Genomic DNA, 23,374 nt, shown 5'->3' on the forward strand with positions numbered 1-23,374 from the left:
TAGGCTATAATCTTTAATATAGATAGCCTTGATACACTAACAAAAAGAAACACAGGCAGAGTAGATTAGGAGGCAGGATCCATCGAGATGCTCTGAAGAGGAAATATACTCAACCTGAAAGAGGGTCAATAAACTGAAAGTCAAAGATGAGAATACAATGCTCTATGTGACAGGGAACCAGAGAGAAATAGAGACAACTCATCCAGCAGCTGCAGATAGGTTGGAAAGTCATGACACTTTTGTGCAGTGTAGAACTACTCAGCTAGAAGGAAGGAAAACCTTGTGGCTTTAGTAGGTATAGGAATACAGCTCAGGATCAAGCTCAGGGGTAAAAAGGTTCAACACCACTTAGATAGATAGCGGGTTGCCCCCCTAATCTAAAAACTAAAGGAGTTAGTGGGACCCAAAATATACAAAGCACCCTGAGAAAGGGAAAGGGGAGGAATTGTCTTAAAAAGGAAGGCGGAGGACATTGTTAATAGTGTATCAGGATTTAAAAGCCACATTAGTCTTATTGCTCTGTTTAGTATGATTTTATTTTGTTCTGGTCTGTCTACTCATACTAGATTTGAGGGCACAGACAGCTAACCCAGAAATAGCAGGATATACTATGGTAAATATCCTTAATTCTCTATTAACTTAAACTGAAGCCCCGTATTTATTACATTGTCTTACTATGACTGATCTTATTTGAAGCTGGTTTGTTAGACTGCTGTTTTATCTTGACTGATTTTATTTGAATTTGGTATGCTTGATAGAATCAAGTCTTAGAAAGGAGGCAACTACTCTGAAGATGACAAGATATAATAAGATACCCATCCTGGTTTGACTATTAACTGCTTTTGAAGTCCTTTTGAATGTCTCCAATGTTTTTATTAAAATTGTCTCCAATGTCTCCAATGTTTTTATTAAAATTGCTATGTAATGCTATGTTCAATTATATTATGTCTGATGATGTAGACAATTCTATTGAAAATAACAAGAGAAAGCATAGTAACTACTGTAGATCACCTAATATTGTGGTTTTATATGTCTTTTTCACTTTATGTTTTTCTAGAAATTTGTTTTGTAGTCTTGTTTTGATCTGTTTTTCCCTATAATACAGAAAGGATAGGTATTCATGTAGAGATTCACACATGGGAAGAATTTCTAAACAGTTTACGGGAACAGATTATATAATGCACGATGTAATGAACAGATACTCTGAAGAAAAAGAAACACTAAGAAACCCAGTGCTGATTCTGCAGCATTATGATATAAAATCTAGCAATACTATTATTCACTGTTTAGGGTGATGTTTGTCTAGTTTCTTATGTTTAATTTCAGCATACATAAAAATATGGACAGCTACTTTGAAGAGAATGAGAGACATTATAGCAGCCATTGTTGACTTCCCTAATGTCAGGTCTTGAAGACCTAAAAAGCCTTCATCATCCTGTTCTGACTAGATTAGTACTATAATGTTCAGTATGTATTCACTGTGTATGAAGATGGGGACAACTATTTTGAAGTAAACTAGAGACAATAAGACAGACAGTGACGATCTCCAGTGGACTTGCTTTGAAACCTGTGTTTCTTAAAATTGTCTCCTTATGATCTGTTTTGTTCTGTTTAATCTTACTCTATTAAAAAAAAAGATGTGTGAACAATCCCAAACACACTCAGCTACCTTATCTTTGACAAACAGGCTTAAACATCTTTAGTGGAAAAAAGTCTGTTTAACAAATGGTGCTAGTAGGCCAAGAATTTAGCTCAGTGCCTAAGTGCCTGCCTGGCAAGTGCTAAGGTCATGAGTTCAATCCCTGGTACCAATAAATAAATAAATAAATAAATAAATAAATGGTGCTGGGCAAACTGGTTTCCCTATGCTGAAGACTGAACCTATACTCATCTCTCACCATGCAGTAAATTAAAATAGAAATGAATGAAAGATCTAAATATTAAGACAGAAGCATTATTCTGTTGGAAGAAAGAATAGGTGGAACTCTAGAAGACTTAGTTGCACTCAAAGATTTTATGAACAAAATCTCAGTTGCACAGGAAATACTACAAAGAATCAACAACTGGGATTATATCAAATTAAAAAGTTTTTGCACAGCAAAAGAAAACACAGAGTGAAGAGACAACCCACAGTATGGAAAAATAATTTTGTCAGCTACTCCTCCAACAACAAAAGACTAATATCTAAACTATATAAAGAACATTTTTCATATGAAGAAGTAAAAATGGTAAATAAATTCTACATCACTGTCACTCAAGAGATGCAAAAACAATGCTGTGATTCCATCTCACTCCAGAAGGAGTGGCCATTGTCAATAAATCATCCAATAACAAATGCTGCTGAGGCTGTGGTGAAAAACAAACTCTTTGCAATTGTTGGTGGCAATGTAAATTGGCATGACTACTGTGAAAATCAGTAGAGATTCCTCAAAAAACTAAAACTAGCGGTTCCATTTGACCCAGCTGTCCCCCTCCTCGGCATTTCCTGAAAGAGTTAAAAGCATACCACAGTGATATGTGCATACCTATGTTTATGGCAGTCCAATTTACAATAGCTAAATATTGGAAGTGGCCTGTTTACCCATCAACAGATTTATCCATAGAGAAAATGTGATATTTATAGTGGATCCCCTAAATTCATGGGGGCTACGTTCCTAGAGCTCCCGTTAATTGTGAAAAATCACAATTTGAGAAAGGGTCAGAAAACGAATGCCTATTTTATAGTTCAAACCCTAAATATGCTATGTCTTCCATAGTTGTATATTTCATTTAATAAAATACTGTATTAATAAAGCCTTGGGGGGCTGGGGATTTAGCTCAGCAGCATAAGCGCCTGCCTTGCAAGCCTGTGGTTGTGAGTTTGATCCCCGGTACCAGTAAAAATACAAAAAAAAGCCTTGGATAGTGCAGGGCATTTTGGTGGCATGTTAGGGATCTTAAGGCTTTAAGAAGAACAAAACCAAGAAAACTTGAGATAGCTACATGGGGTACAGCAACCTGTTATGATGCAGGAATGCTGAAAAAAATGGGTTACAGGGCAGCAGCCAATCAGCAGCCAGGAGAACTGAATAATGCTCTCAGATTGCATACTTGCAAACCTCTCACCAAAAAACAATTGTGGAGAAAATTTGCAGATTATACGAAACTGGGGGGTGGTGGTGTTCGCACAAACAATTATTATTTAGATTCTATGGAAAAATCCTCAGATGACTGAGGCTGTGAATTGTGAACCACAACTTCACGCAGGTCTGTTGTGTATACAATGGAGCACTACTCTGCCACAGAGAAGCATAAACTTGAGTCATTTTTAGGTAAATGGACGTACCTCAAGGCCACAGTTTTAAGTGAAATAAATCACTCCACACATTTAAGTATCACATTGTTTCTACTGTGTGAAAAACCCAAAGGTAATTAAGGAGCAAAGCAGAAGGTGGATATTTGGAAGTAGGAAGGACATGTTCAAATGGGAAGGGAAATAGAGAGGATAGAGGGACAAAGGAAGGAAGGAAAAAAGGATTAAAACAACGGATGGAAAGAGACAAAGCTTTTGTAAACGGGGAAGGGAAGAAGGGTTTTAGGAAAGGCAGGGGAATGGGAAAAAGAAGAAGAATTAAGATATATTATGTATAGATACAAATTCCCTATCATGAATGTGATCATTATGTACAGCAAATGTGTACTAATAAAAAATAAATACAGTATATTCTAAATACCAGTAAATGTATTAGTTAAATGTTTTTCAAGCATGTCTCAATTGGTAGTTTGTTTTATCATTTGTTTATACAGTATGTAAAAACTTTGGCTTTAAATGTATTGAATTAGATTTACATATTTCCCCCTCTTAAAACTCTAAAAATACTTACTTTAGATCTAAAGATTATACATGGTTTAAATGCTCCACAGTGATTGGCAGCTGCCACAGGGGAAGAACCATCCAGGTCTCCCGAAATCCACTCCATGTTGAAACTTATAGCACTAGGAAACCAAGCAACCAGCCTGCCTCCCGGGTAAGCAGCTGTGAGTCTATTGGTGGAATCAAACATCCCATCCCGCCCCCCATTAGCAAACGGAAGCCAGAGGTCTGAGCATCTCTTGGGAGGCTGACCATATGCAATATAGCAAATATGGGGGATTTCCTTCTACCATCTCTTTGAATGCAAATATTGTTATCACTGTTTTGCGTTGTTCTGATTAACTGTATTGTTCTATTCAATGCTCTGTTTTGATAAGTTCTATAATGTTCTGTATTTGGTTTGATTTTGCTATACCTGATTGAAAGAACAACTATTGTGACGATAACAATAGATGTACTATGGTACCTATTACTATTATCCTGGTAATCTGCTGTGAAGTTCTGTACCAGTTTCACTGCACTGTCTCAAATGGCTATCTTGGTTCTGTCTTGTTCTGTTGTATTTCACTAACTTCAAAGTAATAAAAAAAAAGATTAGAAGAAAAAAATAAATGCTCCACAGTGAACATGATTATTCTTATAAAGAGACATTACAATAAATGTAAGAGGTATGTTCTTGCATTTCCCTAAACCTGTATATTTGCTGAACATTTGGTTCTCTGTGGCTACAAAAGTTGAGTGAAGGTACTATTTAGACAGTCAAGCAACCTAAGAAAGGCAGAGCTGGGCATGGCCCTGGGCTCGTTTACCTAGAGATGATTTTGATGTCAACCCTAATTAAGAATCATTGCTAGATCTGGGCATGGTGGTACATGCCTGTTATTCCAGCACTTTGGTAAGGAAGGCAGGAGGACTGCAAATTGAAGTCCAGCCTGGGCAGCTTAGTGATTTAGGAAGACCCTATCTCAAAATTAAAAAGCAAAAAAAGAGCTGGAAATGTAGCCCAGTGCAAAGGCCCTGAGTTTAATGCCCATTATGAACAAGCAAACAAACTGAAAACAACAACAAAAGCTCCCACCAGGAGCAATGTACTAGGCCTTGACAGGCGAGTGGGAGCAATGTTCAGCTGGAGCCTTGGGGAGCGGAGCTGAGGAGTTGAAGCACTTGCAACATGCAAAGCACCCCAAGAAGCTGGGGTCTGGGAGGGATGTACTCACTCTGAACTCTGAGGGTCCAGCTGCAGGACACCCGGCCTCGGCTGTTGGAAGCTGTGCAGCTGTACTGCCCGCTGTCTCTGGTCCGGGCTCTCAGCAGGCAGAGGCAGTAGGATCTCTCGTCCTCATAAACCTCAATGGTGCCTTCTCTTGTCCGCACAGGGATGCCTTCCAGGAACCAGGCTACCTCAGGCTTCGGGACCCCTGAAACTACAGGCAGGTGAAGAACATGAGGTACCCCCTACCTGAGGAAGGCACTCTGCTTTCCGAGTGGGCAGAAGTGCACAGGCAGGCTGAGGTCCTGGGGAACAGGAATGTGAGTGGGATGGTCCACCAAGGCCAGGAAGAGGAGGAGAGAGGAGAGGAAGTGAACATTGGTGTTCTGATGACGGCAATGGTGAGGGTTGCGTTCCTTCTAGGGTGGGACAAATTAGGGCACAGGGCTGATGCTGCATTTTACAAGCAACAATGGACCACTGCTGGGTATTTCTCCAGAATGAAGGGTTTTTCTAGACTGAGACCTCTGAAGGGAAGACCCCTGGAAGGGGCAACCTGTGGACCTGTAGAGGGGGAGGGTGAATTCAGAGGTGCTGAATCGATGGGGTGGCCATGAAGGGGCTGGTTTCTAGGAACTGGGACTTCACCAGGTCTACTCACCATCACACCTGAACTTGACTGTTTCATGTTCGCAGACTTCCAGGCTTTGGGGCTTGCTCTCAAACTTGGGCAATGTCCACTCCTTCTGGCTCTCCACAGGGGTTTTCCTGGTGGCAACGGTGCTCACAACTTCTGGGTTTTCCGGGCTGGGCCTCGTGGTGGGGGAGGTGGTTGGCTGGGAAGTGGCCAACCTCCTCTTTTCCTCCCTGGAAGGAGACAGAGCCTCCAAGGCTGGTGCTCTGGGCTCTGGCTGGACTTTTGTGGCCTGCAAGGTGATAGTGCTGGAAGTCTTCTGCAGGACAGGAGTCTTCAGGACCTTTCTGGAGGAGTCTGCACAGAGTTCTGGTTTGGGCTCCCACAGAGAATGTGATGGGCTGTTTGAGACCTGGGCCTGACAGCCACCTTTGTCAAGGCTGGGGTTGGTCTTACTTCTGGCCATTGACTCCACGCTGTCCAGTTTCAGGCCCTTCGTGATTCCATTGGTCACTTCCCTCTTGATGTCTGCATCCAGATCCTTGGTTGCTCTCACAGATGACCTGTGGTATGGTGGTGGGGTGGGAGGGAGGAGGAGGAGGAGCACAGTGAACGTCTGGTTACTCACCAACAGTCTCCTCATGAGCACAGATTCCAGGGCTCACAAAAGCCCATAGATTAGGGACGAGGAAGAGCAGCAATATTTCTGAGGTTTGCTCAGAGTCCTGAGCCAGAGCACCAGGGCCCTTCTTGACCCTTCCCTGTCCTCACCTCCATCCGGAGCACTGTTTACCTATGCTTCTGTCCTCAAGCCTCCCAGCCGGCCTTCCCTGCTCTCATAGCTCCTCTTTGATCCAATCCTACTCAGCAAGTGAGTTAATCTTGCAAAGGCATAAATTATAACACTCGAAGATCCAGGATTTTCCACACACTTTCCACTCTTCTGACAGTAAACCAGCCTTGTAAGATGCCCTTAAGTGACCTGGCTCCAGCTCCCCAGGGACCTCAGATGACGCTGTCACACTACCGGCCAGGCTGTAGCACCGGGGTTCCTCTGGACCCCGTAGCCCCCCTCTCCTTTTAGAGCTCACACACACTGGTCCCTCTGTTTGGAACACATTCTCTTGGGCTTTTTTTTGCCTGACAAAATTACAATTCATAGGTCTGAGCTCAAATATGGAGTCTGCAGAAAGGTTCTCCTAGCCTTGGAACCTGAATTAGAGTCTCTGCCATTCTTCGGTAATAAGTACACATTTGAGTGACTGTTTAAGCTCTGCTCACAACTGACAGCTGGCTCAGCCTGTGTGCCAAGGCCTTTTTCTGGGTCTCACACATAGGAGAGAAAGTGCCTCAGGCTGTGGGCTGAGTGCGCACGAGGACTCTGGCCTGCTGGCTAACTTGGGGATACAGAGGAAGAGGGCAGCGTGGAGTTTTCAAGAGTCCCAATACTGATAGCAAGCTTCATTCAGAACTGGACTGCATATAGGAAAGAAAAATGCAGAACATCTCAAATCATAGGAGCCTAAACAAAAATACCCCTAAACTCAGTCAAATCTTCTTCACTACATGATAATTAGGAAAATTCAGGGCATTTTTCATGACTTCCTCCAGGATATCTCAAAGTGGAAAGTAAGAATCACAAGACTAGCCATACCTGTTGGCACTGTCCAAACCTGGAAGAAGGGGGAAGGACAAAAGACAGTTAGTGGAATGCTTTCTACACCTAGAGGAGACAATGACAAGACAGCATCCGTTCCTTAACAGTTCTCCTCCCTGCCACGCGGTCCCACCCAGGCTCACTGCTGCAGCTCGCTAGTGCTGAACCTCTTTGGTTGGTCTGAGAACCTCTCAGCCCTGGAGAGACTATCCAGGTGTCCAGGGTGGCCTCCTGACTTCTGACAGGAGCTGATACTTAAGGGCAAGAATCCTTTCCCCTTCACTCAACAGAAGGAGCAAAAACCAAGGGAGAGACAGACTAACACAATCCATCTACTGAAAATTTCAGACCCAACACTTTAATAACTGTGACTCTCAAAAACAGACCCCTCAAAGCACTAATTTTTCACAAATACATGCTTTAAAAACATATAAAGTGCAATTTTATTCTGTTCTTTGAAAAAAAAATACATGATAAATATTTTCCTGTCATGTTCTTTTTAAACTTTATTATGTAAAATTTAAAAATATATAACAGTAGAAAGGTATCGCAAACCTTCAAAGCTATCACCAAGTCACATTTCCCAAATGTGGACACAGCCACATTTCCCAGTCCTGTGCATCCCTCTTTATCTTATTTTGTTTGAGAGTTGAGTCCCTGAGTTACAAACATTTGAGTTGTGAACTTTCAGGGATATGACTGGATCCTGCATTATGAAGATTCATAGATGTGAGCAAATCACAGAAGTAGCTCATGTGTCTGCTGGACATTGTCACAGTTGTGCTGTTGTGTGTTGAATGTACAGTGTGATAGTGTACAGTATTTGTGTTTTTTTATGGTTTACATTGTATATTTGTATAAAAGGTGTGTAAGATTCACTTTGTCAGACTTATTATGAATCCAACTTATGAACACTCCCCCAGAATAAGTCAAGGATTTACTGTACTTTAAAGCAAATCTCAGCAATGTATCATTTTATTATTAAGTGCATGCTAACATTCAAGGTTAGAGTAAGTGAAGTGACACAGGTTGAAATCCTGCTCCAGATGCCCGATGACAGATTCTGACCTGCAGGCAAGTCACATTATATGATCAGAACCAGAATTTCTTGTTTTAAGGGTTCCACTGGAATAGAACACATACCAGCATGCAGTGTACACAGAGTAAGTCAGGACTATTTCCTGAAACTTGTCTCAGTTAAATGTGTCTATAAATGCACATGTGTTCTCGGTTGCAATGCAAACTGAATTTCTGCAGATTGTGAAAAACACTTGAGCCGAAAAAAAGAAAATGTAAACGCAGCAAGGTGTCATAGTTTCTGGGAAAGGAAGGAGATGCAAAAGAGAAAAGTTATCGAAGGAAAGAGGAAAGAGAGGAGGATGACAGAGTGAAGCCACTTCTCTTCCGAGCCTCAAGCTATAGCTGATTTCTGTGACCAATAAAGTCTGTACCACCGGAGATCATGTCTACTGATGACATCCAGGCCCTCCCCATGTGCATGCTGTGGCTTCCCCAGGCTGCAGTGGGAGCAACCAAGAACAATGTATGGAGGACAGTGCTCAGAGAGACACCCAGGGAAACACCAAAAATGGATGACATCTATGAGGAGGATGCTAACCAGTCTAAAGAGAAGAACATGGGAATCCTGGGTAGAATGACTCAAGTTGAGGATTTTGAAGGACAGAGCAAACAACAAGCTAAGTTTAGGCACAGAGGATGGCCAAACATCAGCAACATCACTCCTTCAATCAGTGGAGGCATAAGTAAGGTGTGTGAGCAGGAAAGAAGGGATGAAGACAGGGTTGGGGTCAAGTGCAGGGTCAGAAATGAAGGGGTAGCCAGTTCATAGCTCTTTCTCTAGGACCAGGTCAGTATTGCTGGCCCGATTTACTTTCTTGTCAAAGACCCTGTCTCACGAGAACGCACAGGTACATAAGGAACAAACAAGCTGTAGGACACCAGAAAGGGGTCCCTCTGCACCACACCCCCATACCTGGGATGGAGAGTTCTGCCGACATGGAGGCCTTTCCTGACCCGTTCACCACCATGCATGTGTACATGCCCACATCATCCTGGGTGACCTCATGAATTTCCAGGACCTGCATCCCGTTCTTCTCGGACATAGATACACGGGCACTCGGCTGCAGGGGGACACTTCCCTGCGGATGGCAGTAGGGTAGCTTGGTCACAGAAGTCTGCTCACCTTTTGGCACTATCTGCCTCCTGCTAGTCCTGTGGGATGGATGTCTGCTCTGAGATGTCATACTCAGAGGACAGGGTGGAGCAGCTGAGCACCCTGCTTTGAGGTCTGTGTATAAGAGATTGTTTTGGGTTCAGCTTAGAGCATACACATGGGAAATGTTTCAAAGGAGCCTGGACTTAACATAGGGATTCCTGAATTCCTAATGTTATGGTTTGTGTTTGGATGTCCTCCCAAAGCCCCCTGCATCATGGAGGCATCCGAATCTAGCATTTGTGGTTGGTTTGTTGTCTAGCGCCAGGATAGGTGATGAGTGCTGCACCTGCCCAGAGGCAGGGAGCTGGCATACAGTACAGGGGTGGGGGAGGTAGCCTTTCCCTTTTGCCCTTTTTGCTCTTGACACTTGCTGCCACCATGAATGGTTTCCCCTTAGCCACGCCACTCTGTCTTGGAGCCAGTTGAGTGCGGACTGAAACTTCCAAAAAACTGTAAGCTAAATAAACTTTTCCTTCCTTAATTTTGAGTATCAAGTATTTTGTCTAAGCAACAAGACAAAAGTAACCAAAACACTAACCTCAGTTTGTCTTTTCCTCTCCCCTGCCTGTTCCAGACGTTTCTCACTATCCTGCACCTCCCTACCCTGTCTCATTGCCTCCTCCACCTCCCTTCACTTCCCAGCCCTGAATGATTGCTAAAGCACCTCTACCTGGAGTGTCCCACCATTTCTGAGGTAAGTAGCATATATTTCTACTTCCCAGATAAAGAAACAGCAGTCCAGAGATCACATGACCTATCCAAGGTCATGTGCTTTCTAAACAGGAGTTGTAGCCTTAAACCTAGCATCCTAACTTTAAATTCTACCCTCTTGAAATGTTCAGGTCTAAATTTTTTATGCCTTTTTCTAGCGTAAGGATTACAGAAAAATCGTGGTCTGAAAAACACAAGGAAAGTGTGCAAATGGCTAAAAACAAGCATCACTATCAAACATACAGAGAGCCCTCAAAGACTACGTACAACTAAAATAAAGGGCACTGATTAGAAAGACAGACTTATACTAGTCCAAGTGTCTAACCCTGAACTTCCAGACTTCCCACAGCCAGGCAGACCAAACCTTACCTTGAGCCAGGTGACCTGAGGTTGGGGCCGGCCAGTGACCTTGCAGGAGAATCGCCCCATCTGCCCTTCTTTGACCACTGCTCGGCCCAACTTAGTAGCAAACTTTGGTGGGCACTCCCCCCAGATGCCAGGACGAACTTCCACGGCTGGGGCTGAAAATCTGTCCCTGGAAAAGAGCCATCAAAGAATCCAGGTTAGTCATTTGATCTCCCTCTCTGTACTCCATCCTAGTGCCTCAGCCTTCCCAATGCTATACCCGAAACACTTTCTGCTGCGCCCTCTGGAAAAACGTGTGTCACCAAAACCTATCGGCCACATCTCCTGGGTGTGCAGCCACACTCAGTTTACCTGCCTCTCTTGTATCTAGGGATCCCTGAATTCTGCTAAGCTCTGCCAAAGGCCTGGCTTTTGAACAATACAGTGGAAGTGGAAGTATTGTGTGCAACGGCCATGGCTGACTCATGAAAAACTCCCACGAGATTCTCCAGTCTTTCCTGTCCCTCTAGTGGCTAGATTCAGAGGCTCCAGGAGATGGGCTTAGCAAATGGAGGAAGAAGCTTTGGTTCCTGGAAGAGAACATGGAAAGATTTCTACCTGCTCAACAGCACATGGACTGAACTTCCCTTCAGTGAGAAATAGGCTTTCTCTGTATTGAATCATTGCCACTGGGGGCTTGTCTGTGACAGAAGCTTCTGTTATTTGCCTACGGAAGTCCGCTCACTGAAACTTTCTGACCTGCCTGTGTTGGAGTCCTCTGGAGACCTATGGTTGTGTCTCCACTTCCTTAGCATTTAGAAGATGAGCCAAACGGGCCACCCATGGAGGCTCCCACCCTTTAGTTCTTACATCTTAGGATATCCAAGAAGACTTACTCCATGGACCTATCCTGGAAGTTAGCTGGTGAAGCCAACCCAATGCTTACTCTGGCTTAGACAGCCCAGAACTTACCCCAGGGCTTTGGAAACAACAGGATGACCATGCTTCTTCGCAAAACTCTCTGCCAGTAGGAAACAGAAAGAGGGACGAAGAGTCAGGTCTAATTCATGAATGGAGAGCCATGAAAGTCAGAAGATTCAACAGGAGAAGCTGGACAATGTCAGTAACAGTTCACTCTGGTAAGCATGCACTAGGTCTCCAGGGTACTAGGCTAGGTACTACACATATTATCATGTGAATTTCTTGTAATAACTTAATGTGGCTGGCACTACACTATCCTATTTGTTAAATGGATGAGAAAAAATTAGATTCAGAGAATTTGAATCACCCACACAAAATCATAGAGCCAAAAACAGTGCAGGAATTCACCTAGGTCTGCCGGGTTCTAGAACATTCAACTACTCTGCCAAATTGCAAGGTGTCACCCTGACCATCCAATGTGGGAATTAACTGTGGAATTCAGGACCCCTCCAGAACATGACACATTTCAAAGGAGAGAGGGAGGGAGATGCCCATTTACATCTCTACCTGGGTCTGTTCACCAGTGATACAACACTCCATCTGAGGAAGGCCCAGAAAATAGCAAACTGAAAACCTTTGATGAGCTGTAGAAGTGCCCATTAGGAAGCAGTTAAACAGCAAATTCAGGCAGACAGCTGGGGCCAGTTCGTTTTATCCAGCTGCTGCAGCTAGTGAGGGGTGATTCATAAGGTGACAAGGAAGTAATTAATAGGTTATTTCTTTTGGCTTTTGGGGGGGGGATATAGAGAGAGGGTAGAGAACTTTTTTTTAATGGACTGGGAATTAAACTCAGGCCCTCGCACTTGCCAGGCAGTGCTGTGCTGCTGAGCTGTTTTCCCCAGCCCTGAGCGGATATTTTTGAGATGGTGAACCCCTAGAAGTTGTTCTCTTTCTGCTACAGGCAGGGAATGTTTATAAAACCCTACCCACGCACATGCGTAAAGGAAAGGGCAGAGGTCACTGCCTGACGTGAGCAGGGAGCTGTGATGAAGAATTTGGAGGTGTTTACTGGGAAAGGGTCAATTTCCTTACACTATCCCACTGATCACATTTATGCAACAGTGTAGGGACACAGGAGTGGAGCAGGAAGGCCATGGCTAAGAATTCCCTTGGCTGCACCTGCAGGGTTTGAGATTTTACCAGAAGCTTCATAAAAACAGATTCCATGATGAGGCTGTGGCTCCTGGTACTGGCAGTTACTATGCATGCATTTCCGGTTAACACAGTGCTTAGTGACCTGGGTCTAGTTTTCACTCCATAACGTGATTTAGTTCTTGTCATTGCATTCTGTGCTCAGTGTTAGACCTTCTACATTGATAAAAGGACAGGCTTACTTTAGAAGGGCCCAACGCTGGGCTGGGCTCTCACTGCAGTGGAGCACCAACTACTCAGTTCCCTAGAAAAAATTTGAGCAAGTGAAAATCATAAGCTATAAAGATGCGCTGCCCTTGGACCAGCAGCTCCCTTTGTATGGTTCCATTCAGAGGAGATGCTGCTGAAAACAGAAAAGAAGTTTACAGACCGGTGCACTTTGGTCTTATTTGTAATGGATAATGGCAAAAATTGGAACTAGCACATATGTCACTCACCAGAAAGAGAATACTTGGTTAAATAAAATATTCAGTTACACTTTTTTCTGTCATTAAATTAAAGAACAGATAAAACAGGAACTGGGGAATGTAGCACAGTAAGTAGGTTCGTTGCCTAGCATATTCGAAGCCCAGGAACAACAAAAGCATAGCCAATACATTAAGAAATCTGTTAAATATTATCTCACTTGTTCCCAAGTGCCCTCTGATCAGGTTATGATCCTCACCTAAGTACTGACCTCCAAAATGACCACCATATTGCCAAACCCAGTGATTAATTCTCTCACTCAGATGTTCATTTGCTTCAAGGCACTTTCTCTTCTAAACTCTGCTCCTCCAGGCTTCGATCCTTCTTCTGCCTCCTTTTATATCTAGCATCTGTATGTTGCAGTGCCCTCAGGGTGACTTCTGAGCCCCATCTAGCTCTAGTTAGATCCCCAGGAGGTCTCAGCCCCAGAGTTTTAAGTACCACCAGAATGTTGATGCCCCAACCTGTATTCCCATTGAAAGTTGTCATTCTTTGTTGGAGATATCTAGAATAACCCTCAGCACTTTGTAGGTATTCAAATCCTTATGAAATAAATTAATTTTATGAAATAAAAGAGCAATGTGTAAAATACTTATTTACTGTAATCCTATTAGGTGAAGCTAAGCTGTTCATGCATTAGAAAATGACTAGAACATTTTAACATATTAACATATTAACATTTCAGAATGTTAATAATAGTGATTATTTTTGGCTGTAGGACTCAGCAGTTTTATTCACTTATTTATGTATATTTTCTAAAACCAATGAATACAATGGTCAAGAAAAAAAGAACATATTCTAGTCACACAAAAAAAGAAAAAAGATGAAAGAAAAAAATTATAACAAGAAACACAGAAAGTAAATTCTGACATGGAAACAGGATGGACAGCGCTTCTCACATGCTCTATACAACAGCCATGTCCACAGAGCCAGGCCCCAGCGCTCTCCCCTACCGTGTGCTTCACTGCGCTCATTACCACCACGTATCACACTCATCTCATCTCGGAGTAAAGATCTGACACGTATCAGGCCAATCAACTGATGGACACGTAAACAAAATGTGATCTCTCCATACAATGACATACTACTCAGGTATAAAGGGAAGAAAATACTCATATATTTTATAGCACAGATGAACCTTGAAAAGTATGTCACGAGACGTAGGCCAAACACAAAAGGCCACATACTGTAAGACTCCTTCTATATGAAACGTAAATAGTTGTCAGGCCCTGGGAGAGGACAAAGTAGGAGGAAAAATCCAATGTGTATGGGAGCTCCCCTTGGGGTAACAAAAAGATTTAGAATTAGATAGTGGTAACAGCTGCAAACATTATACTTAATGATAAAGAATTTTACACTTTAAAATGGTTATGAGGATAAATAAAAACCGCTTAAGTGAAAGAAGTGAAATATCTTAGCAAACATGTGGCATTTCCACAGCAGAAGAATGTTCTGTAGAGGTGCTTCTATGTCAGAGTGAGAACGATTTATGGTATAATTTGAGGTGAAACATAAAGCAGCCAACTACAAGTGAATGTGAGGAATGCTTTTTTAATGTGAGTTGTAACAAAAGAGTTTGCTTCAAAACAAAGAGAATTTGGGCTAAATTAACCAACAAAGTCTATTTATGGGAAAAAATTTAAGTTGCAAATTGTTAGATAAGGCAAGACTAATTTTGCAAAAGTATGAAAATCTGGCAGAAGAGTTAGGCTATGCTGAAAAAAAGTGGAAAGAGGATTAAGGTTGAATGCCAAAATTAGAAGAGCCACTTAAGGGAAGCAGTGAAGACAGGACCAAGTTGGCAGGGAAATAAGACGACCAAGACACAGGAATTTTAACCACACATCTTAGATTTTTCAAGGGCAAGTGAAAGAATGTTGGCAGGCTTTAGGAGTGAAAAGGTCAACAGAGGAGGGGATAAAAGTAAAGCAGGGCTGTGTCACAGGAAGACCGAAGGGAACGACACGGAGCTCAGAAAACGAATAGTACGGTTAGGAGGGGAAGGAGGAGAAACGCTTCTAAAATGTGTGCTAAGACAGTGCATCCAACCGGGGCTCTCACACACTGAGAGAGATACAACTAACAGGGCGAGCGGGTAAGCCCCAGCTGCTCCAGGCAAGCCGGCGAATAGTCACCCTACCTTAGCCAACTTCAAAGCATCTAAGGGTTGCTTTAAGTGGTGGTTTCCCAATCTATTAGAACAAAAGGCCACTTTTTAATGCCCCCGTGTCATCTGAATTGAAGTTCATGGCTAACTACCTATACATCTGATTGCAAGAAGAAAATAAACATGAAGCCTTAATTAAGATATTAAGGAAACATCAAAGGAAAATAAACTATAACCCTATGTATGTCTGTGTGTAACCACTCAGCCATGACTATTTCAATATGGAGATGCCCAAGCACAGGAGACGAGAATGGCTGAATGCCTGCGTCCACTTAGAAGTGCATGTTTGGATTCAAACTGGATGATCAAAAATCATGTTGTACAAGTGAGTGCAGGCAAACGAACGGAATAACGGTATATCTAGAATAAAAAGGGTTAGAATAAATAACAGCAAAGAAGAAAACAGAATTTCATTTTTCTTTGTAAGAAAATGACCTTAAAAAAAGGCAATGCAGCAAGACAAGTTAGAGACCCCTGGAATGGGGAAAATGAAATTTAAAAACGACCTTAAGTGTGAAGCCGAAACGGTCTGTTTCAGAACATGCTTTTCAGTAGGTAAAAGGTTATCACAGAAACCTTATGTGTGTCTTCAAATTTGTACCGCACCTTGACACATAATTCATAAGTGGTTTCAATAATAACAACATCATAATAAAATCAGGCTTTAGAGAAGCCATGCGTTAGGATGTAACCTCAAAATACACAACTTCAATACTAATATAATATTTTTGTAACATAGATTTGTCATTATACCTTAACGTTTTAAAAGGATATGTGAGTTGACAATAAAATCCAGTGGAATACCTACATTTAATGTATCTCCACTAATTTAAGAACATCTGATTCTAAATCAATTGAATGTCAGGTCTCCTCTGACCCATATTTTTAGGGCAATAATGTATTAATTGATTACATACATTACATTATATACATTGCATGTATAACTATATATAAAATATAGATTATATATAATATATAAATTAGGTAATGAATATGTGCCCATAGCAAACTTTTTAATAATTTAAAAGTTAAATTTATTCTTTTAAGCTTCTCTTTTCCTCAATGACCATTTCTTAAATTGTTGGGCTTGTTTCATGTCATGTTGTCCTGGCATGTAAGTAACTGGGGGAAACTTGGCTGCAAGCATCCCCTGCATCTCAGCACTTGACACTAAAATCCAGCAGCCACCTCAGCTTTGTGCTGTGACACCAAAGTGTCCCCCATGCCTCTTCTAAGTGCCCCCAAGGGTGGGACTATCCCCAGTAATAAGGGTCACTGCTAAGGAAAATCTCTGAAGAAATGCCTGCAATTGTGTTGCTGGATAAATGTTAAACTTGATATTTAAGAAAAAAGAGAAAAAAATAAAACTCAGTCATTCAACTGTCCCATGTAGAAACTATTTTTGCTGAAATTTTACATCTTACCCCCTCTTTGAAGCACACTGCCGTTCTCCATTTACTCTAGTTCTCGCTACACATAGCACTTTTCTTGTGCTGTCTAATACCTTATACACATAACAGAAACTGAGTTGGGGTTACAGATGAGGCCAACAAATATTTACTGAGCTCCTACTATGGGCCAGATTCTCTATGGGTTAGGGCTGGTGTTAGTCTCCAACTTCAGGCACTGACAAAACTTCAGTAACTGACAAAAACAACCCACATATCCTTGCTCTCATGGACTTTACATCTACTGGACAAGAAGAACATTAAAAAACCTTTATTTGCTCCTTGTGAGTCAGTGCCCTGCATGGGCTGCTAGCCCTTTCTCTTGAGTCAGTGCCATCTGCAGCCTGTTGGGGAGCACAAGAAGCCAACGAGAAGCAAACCCTCCCTGTGAGTTGGCGCCATACTTGGGCCTCTGAGGGGAGAAGCAGACCCCAGCCTCTTCAAACGCCTGGGCTAGGAGACAAGAAGAGCCAAAGTTCCCCCCACCACCCTCATAAGTGACTGGCTGACCCGGAGAAACACAGGCTGTGATGATAGCTACTGAGGCAAAATACAACCTAATGTTTGTCGTGTTTAGTGTTTCACTGGCTTTGCAGGTCTAAAGCTGGTAGTCTGATCATCTATTCAGAGGATGACAATATGCAATGTACCATATCTGAGGAATCTCCTTCTGAAGGTGGTAGCCACTGTTAATTCTCTACTATCTTGTTTCAAAGCCCTGTATCATTTTCATTATTTTGTTTGGTTGGATTTTATTCTGCTTTGTGTAGTTTTACTTTATTATATCTGATGGCATGGGAAGCTATTTCAAAGATAACAAGATATGGTAGCCATTCTGGATTTACTATTACCTTGTTTTGAAGTCCTTTATTGCATTCATTGTTTTGTTTTTATTGGTTCTGTTCTGGTTTGTTTGTTTGTTTGTTTGTTTTACTATGTCTGAAAGAAGTATGGGCAGCTATTTTGAAGACAAGAAGCATTATAGTAATAACTGATTTCTTATTATTTTGTTTTAAAGTCCCGTGTCACACTGTTTTGTTTTGAATGGCTTTATCCTGTGTTATTTTGCTTGGTTATATTCTCTTTAAATTAAAAATTACAAAAAAACTTATTTCTAATTTAAACACAAGTAAGTTTGAGTACAAATACCAGCAAGAGCTGGAGTGCTCTGGGATAGCATTGACCTAGCCATGTAGAATTGGGGTGGCCTGGGGTTCCCAAGACGGTGAGTTGAGGCCAGAGGATAAGAAGGATTTCTGGGTGGAGAGGGGACAGGAGCAGCAAGGCAGAAAAAGGTTCAGCACCTTGGGAGAACTGGAAAGTCTATGTGGCTGGAACAGAGTGGGCTAGGAGGGGGCTAGAGAAGAAAAGAGCCAAAGTATACCTGCGGGGCTTAGCTGAGGATTATAAATTTTAATTCGGCCAACTGTTAATCCCAGAAGGACTCAGGAAGGAATAATAAAATTTGATATGCATTTTTTTTATCAGTACCGGGGATTGAACTCACGACCACCTGCTTACAAAGCAGGTGCTTATGCCGCTGAGCTAAATCCCAAGCCCCTGATATGCATTTTTGAAAGATAATTAAAATACCAATGTGGACATTATAGTAAGAGTAGGTGTGCAAGTGGGAGGTTCTGTAACAGGTAAGCATTGAAGACAGACAACGTAACAATGCACAACAAATGGCACGGCAGGATCTGGTGGCACCTGAAGCAGAGGTGGGAAGAGAGCGACTGGGGGTAGTTGAGGTTACCTGGCTGCTCACTTTCTAAGGGGACGTGGACCATCATCTGCCAGTTTCAACTGTATTTTCTCCAAGGAACTAAAGTCCTAAGCATGAGTGTCGAAAGGTCTCTGCCGGGGGCTAACTGTTCCTCTATAAAAAGAGCTAAAAGTCCCATACAATCTGTGAAATTGTACAGCCTTGACCCTTGTGGGGACACTGAGGCCCATCTAACTGAATGCGCACTTGCACATCATCCTCACCCTGCAGTCCTTGGTTTGGAGGCCACCCTTCCTTCCATGGAGGGTGAGGAGGGCATTCCAGCTCCAAAGACACATTCCAGAGCTCTTCTGGGGGCTCCAGGAAGCTGACATGTTACATGATTCCTTCTCAAGGGACTAGAATAAGATACATACCTCTTAGAAGACAAATTGTTTCCTGATCATTGGAGGTTAAGTAGTCAAATATCCTGCTCGACGCGGTTCAAGAAATAATCACATGGAATTTTCTTTTGAAGGGGAAATAGTTCAATAAATTGGTGCCAATGGTTTTTTTCTTTTTTTTTTTTCCTTCTAGTACTGAGGTTTGACCCCAATGCCTTTGCACTGAGCTACATCTTTAGCCCTTTTTATCTTCTTATTTTGAGACAGGGCCTCACCACGTTAAGCTGAGCTTGAAATTTCAGTCTCCTGCCTCAGCTTCTCAGAGAGCTGAGATTACAAGTGTACACCATCATGCTCAGCATCATAGTGACTCCTTAATTCTTTTACACAGTACAGTATACAGGAATTTAGACAATTTGTGGAAATAAATAATTTACTTCTTTTAGAGTCTTCTTTTAGATGTCAGAACTCTCAGGCATCCTAATTTGGGATAAGCTGCTTTCTACTGTGATGCTCCAGACCACCCTAAACCAGGCTACAGGTATTCCCTTGAGTATTGTAAACATAAAACTAATATTATCTCAATTTTTAAGCAAAGAAGAATTCATATACAATTTGAGGCCCTCCCTTGCAGGTCTGATGAGATACTGGTTATCAGCCATCTTCAGTGCATGTCAGACAGGGAGCTGTACTGCGGGCAAGTGCACCTCATGGGAAGGGTAATTTAGACACAGATCTGGAGAAATTCATTTCTCAGTAACCAACTCATTTTTTGTTGGGGATCCATAAAATGATGGTGTATCAAACACTAATGAATCATCCCCCTAAATGTATTCAGGATATAAACCCATGTGTTCAGAAAAAAATCAACATTATGAGGATCCACGAGACGATAGTAATCACATGGTGTGTACCTCTAGCTGTGGCTGAGAGGAGGAGATCACACAGAGAGCTAGGCATGGAAAAGGAACACTTGTGAGTAGAACCCGGTCAGCTCTGCCAGCCTCATGCTCCTTAAGGCTTTCTATAATTTCCCAATCTGTCTTTGAGCTTTATTTCCTACTATTCTCTACTTCTTCCTGTCCACTCCCCTGCCATAAACTCACCCTGTCATCTTCCCAGGCCTTAACTCTTTTCATTCCCCTCCCATTCCCATCACTGGAATCACAACTGCTGTCCAAATCCGACTCATTCTTCTAGGATGGGCTCAAGTCTCTCCTTCTTGAAGAAAACATCATGGACTGTTCCAGCCTCCAGGGTCTCATTCACCTCTGAACTTACAGAGCCAATGTGCCAATCGCTTGACAAATAAACCTGTACTACCTCGTCACTGGAGTTGTGCTTTCATTTAGCTTTTAGTGCACCTAGATTTCATCTGACTAACCAGGTTCTTGCAAAAAGAATGTGACAAACGATCCTGTCCTCCATGCTGTGCCACACAAAGCCAGCACTTTATAAATATGCCCTGAAGTCGAATCTTAACTGCAACATAATAATGAACTATGAGGTCAAAAAATCGTGCTTTTGGGTGAAATGGTTTGGACTCACACAGGTGAACATCATGTTGGCAAAAAAACCGAAGGAGTTAGTGGGATCCAAAAGGTACAACAGATACTGTGAAAGTGAAAGGGGAGAAAATGTGTAAAAAGGAAAGGTGGTAGCCATTGTTAATTCTCTATTATTTTGTTTTGAAATTCTTTATCATTTTCATTGTTGTGTTTTGACTGGCTTTATTCTGTTTTGTTCAGTTTGAATTCATTATATCTGATGGCCTGGGCAGCTACTTCAAAGATAATAAGATATATTAGGGTAGTCATTTTGGATTTACTATTACCTTGTTTTGAAATCGGGTATCACTTTCATTGTTTTGTTTTGATTTGTTTTATTCTACTTTATTTGATTTCATTAGGCCTGATGGCATGGGCAGCTATTTTGAAGATAAGAAGAGGCATTATGGCAGCTACTGTTGATTTCCTGTTATCCTATTTTGAAGTCCTGTATCGCTTTCACTACTTTGTTTTGATTTGCTTTATTCTGCTATACTTTGTTTGGTTTCATTCTTTTAAAAAAATTTTTTTAAAGTCAGTGTCTTGAGGGTAATGAGCAAGTTCCAATGCTTTTTGTATGACTGTAGCACCAAGTCTGCATATCCATAAAATTTGATGAGGAAGAGGCTAGACTTAGGAGCAAGGAGAAAAAGCTTAAATCCGTAAGACATGCCGGCTGGAGAGAAGAGATGGGAAGAAAAGCACGAAGTATCATGGCAAAAACCAGTGCTGGACCAACAAGAGGTCCTGGGGCATATTTTGAAGGGGAAAGAGGAGCAGCAAATTGGAAGGTAAAAGGAAGGGGAAGGAATCAAGACAGTGCATATATGGAAGTCATCCTTCAAGAACAGAATGAAAGCAAGTAAACTGCCCTTTAACTCTCCTGTAGCCCACATCAGTGAGGCATCTTCCAAGGCTGTCCCGATCCGCATAACTTTTCATAGCAGAGACAGAGGGTCAGAAAGCATGATTCTCCTTCTACCACTGTGGAGGACCACCAGGATGGCTCTCCTTGAAAGAAGAGCATCTGTCTTCATTTTGGCTAAACCTGGCCCTGACTCCATGTATTAACATGTACAGAGCTGGCTTGGATATTTCTTTACGTCCTCAGTTGGTTTTAAGCCATGAAAATGGGTCTGGCTGAGGTGTTGATGTATAGAAAAAGCAACGCAACAGGTCAGTGATGCCCTGCTTATAGCTTCCATTAGTGTGCATGCGGTGGGCTGACTGATGCCATACTGTCATCCGAGACCAAGACTGGAGAAAGAACCCGTGACGGCTCAGGGCATGACGACTGGACAGCAGAGCTGAAGCACCAAGCCTGAATCTCAAGATACTCCCTCAAACTGTGCTCTGCAGAATACTTTCTCTGTCCATGTGTTTCTCTCTGCGCACTGCAGAGGTCTGCCTCACCTCCTACCTAGCCCGTTCCCAGTATTCATGTACTTCCCGCCATTCTCACACTCACTCATCCCCAAGCCACTCCCCTTTTCATGGATTCATAAAACCTGAATGGCCCTTGGTGCAGGCCTTTGTTCTGGCTCCATTGTTATGACTGGACACAGGACATCCACAGATACGTGTCTGTTCTTTATTCTCGCTGTGCGTCGCACTGGAAGCAGTAGATTGAAATTACTTATTGGGATTCTAGTAAGTTTTCCCTGGGATGATAAATGTGGACTCCACTAGTCTGTGAGAAGGCTGGAGAGAGACCTCTATATACCTAATTTATGTTGCTAACTTCGATGAGACAGAGAAGGACACAAACTCAGAGCATATCAAGATTCTGGCTGGAATAAAAAGAAAACAAAGCAATACCCTAAAAAAAGTCACTAGGGAGTTGTATAGATTAAAAGTATTTATAAAAAATACAAATAGGAAAATATGTCTTTCAGAATGGTAGGAAAAGTGGGTAAAGGACAACAGAAATAATAGAACAAAAAATATGACAGATATCATGGAGAATAAATGAAGATCATTTAAAATGTGATTGATACAAATAAATACAGGCTTAAAATGTATAATGTCATCAATGCAATTCAATGTGAAGACCAAAAAGATTGTGAACTCTGTCCTTAGAAAGGAGTAGCAGTCAAAAAAAGACTGGAAAAATTTCTACACATTTGGAGTCATCCAAGAATGCAGCACCACAATAGCTGGACTACCAGTCACCAGAGCCACTCTTCTCCCTAAATCCCATGCCACAGGGTCACTCTGCCTTCAGGTGTCACATCCAAAGTGATCATCCAGCTGGCCTTCACTTCTTCCCACGGTAGGGGATCCTAGGCTTACAGGACAGTGATTTCACAGCAAGTGCAGAGAGCAATGGCCTCAGCACAAGGGGTGGCAACAGGGTGGGAGGAGGGGAGCTTGGAGAGGGGACAGAAGAGGCCAGGCATCCAGAAGAGGACAGTCAGGCAGTGTCCACCCCGGCTGTTTTTACATAAGTCCTCCAGGTGATTCCTATTGCTCAAGGGCGAGAATCAGTGTCCTGAGTTGAATCTATTCCATGTGCAACTGAATCTTTCTTGCTATGCCAGGTGTGGTCTCTGAGCCAGCAGCAGGACATCAGCTGAGTTGGTTAGAACTGTAGACTCTCAAGCCCCAATTCACAACTTTGGAATCAACACAGTAGTCCCTGGTTTATGAACAAGTTCCATTCCAGGAGAACATTCATAAATCGGATTCATTTGTAATCTGACAGAGTCTTATACAACATGCCTATGAATCTTACACACTACACTTGAACCTTATGCAGTACACCTGTCAAAGTTTGCTACTCAAATGTATGTAAGTCAGGGACTTATCATATCTGCATGTTAACAATGTTCCCCAGGTGGCACTTATGCACATGCATTT

General features: G+C 42.3%; 1 protein-coding gene across 3 annotated transcripts in view; it reads right to left on the reverse strand.

Annotated features, from left to right (window-relative positions):
- The window catches only part of Mylk (myosin light chain kinase), a 274,928-nt gene that overhangs the window by 105,656 nt on the left and 145,898 nt on the right, over positions 1 to 23,374 (reverse strand). For all 3 annotated transcript variants that reach the window (XM_063225097.1, XM_063225096.1, XM_063225098.1), the window contains 6 exons: positions 11,619 to 11,667; positions 10,671 to 10,836; positions 9,348 to 9,513; positions 7,352 to 7,370; positions 5,725 to 6,260; positions 5,071 to 5,277 (listed from right to left, as the gene is read on the reverse strand). In XM_063225097.1, coding sequence (XP_063081167.1) covers positions 5,071 to 5,277; positions 5,725 to 6,260; positions 7,352 to 7,370; positions 9,348 to 9,513; positions 10,671 to 10,836; positions 11,619 to 11,667 — 1,143 coding nt within the window. The remainder of the gene's footprint in view (positions 1 to 5,070; positions 5,278 to 5,724; positions 6,261 to 7,351; positions 7,371 to 9,347; positions 9,514 to 10,670; positions 10,837 to 11,618; positions 11,668 to 23,374) is intronic.

Source organism: Cavia porcellus, unplaced genomic scaffold, assembly GCF_034190915.1.
Source record: "Cavia porcellus strain 051 isolate PalLab524CR breed Dunkin Hartley unplaced genomic scaffold, mCavPor4.1 scaffold_15, whole genome shotgun sequence".
In the NCBI taxonomy this organism is placed as follows: Eukaryota; Metazoa; Chordata; class Mammalia; order Rodentia; family Caviidae; genus Cavia; species Cavia porcellus.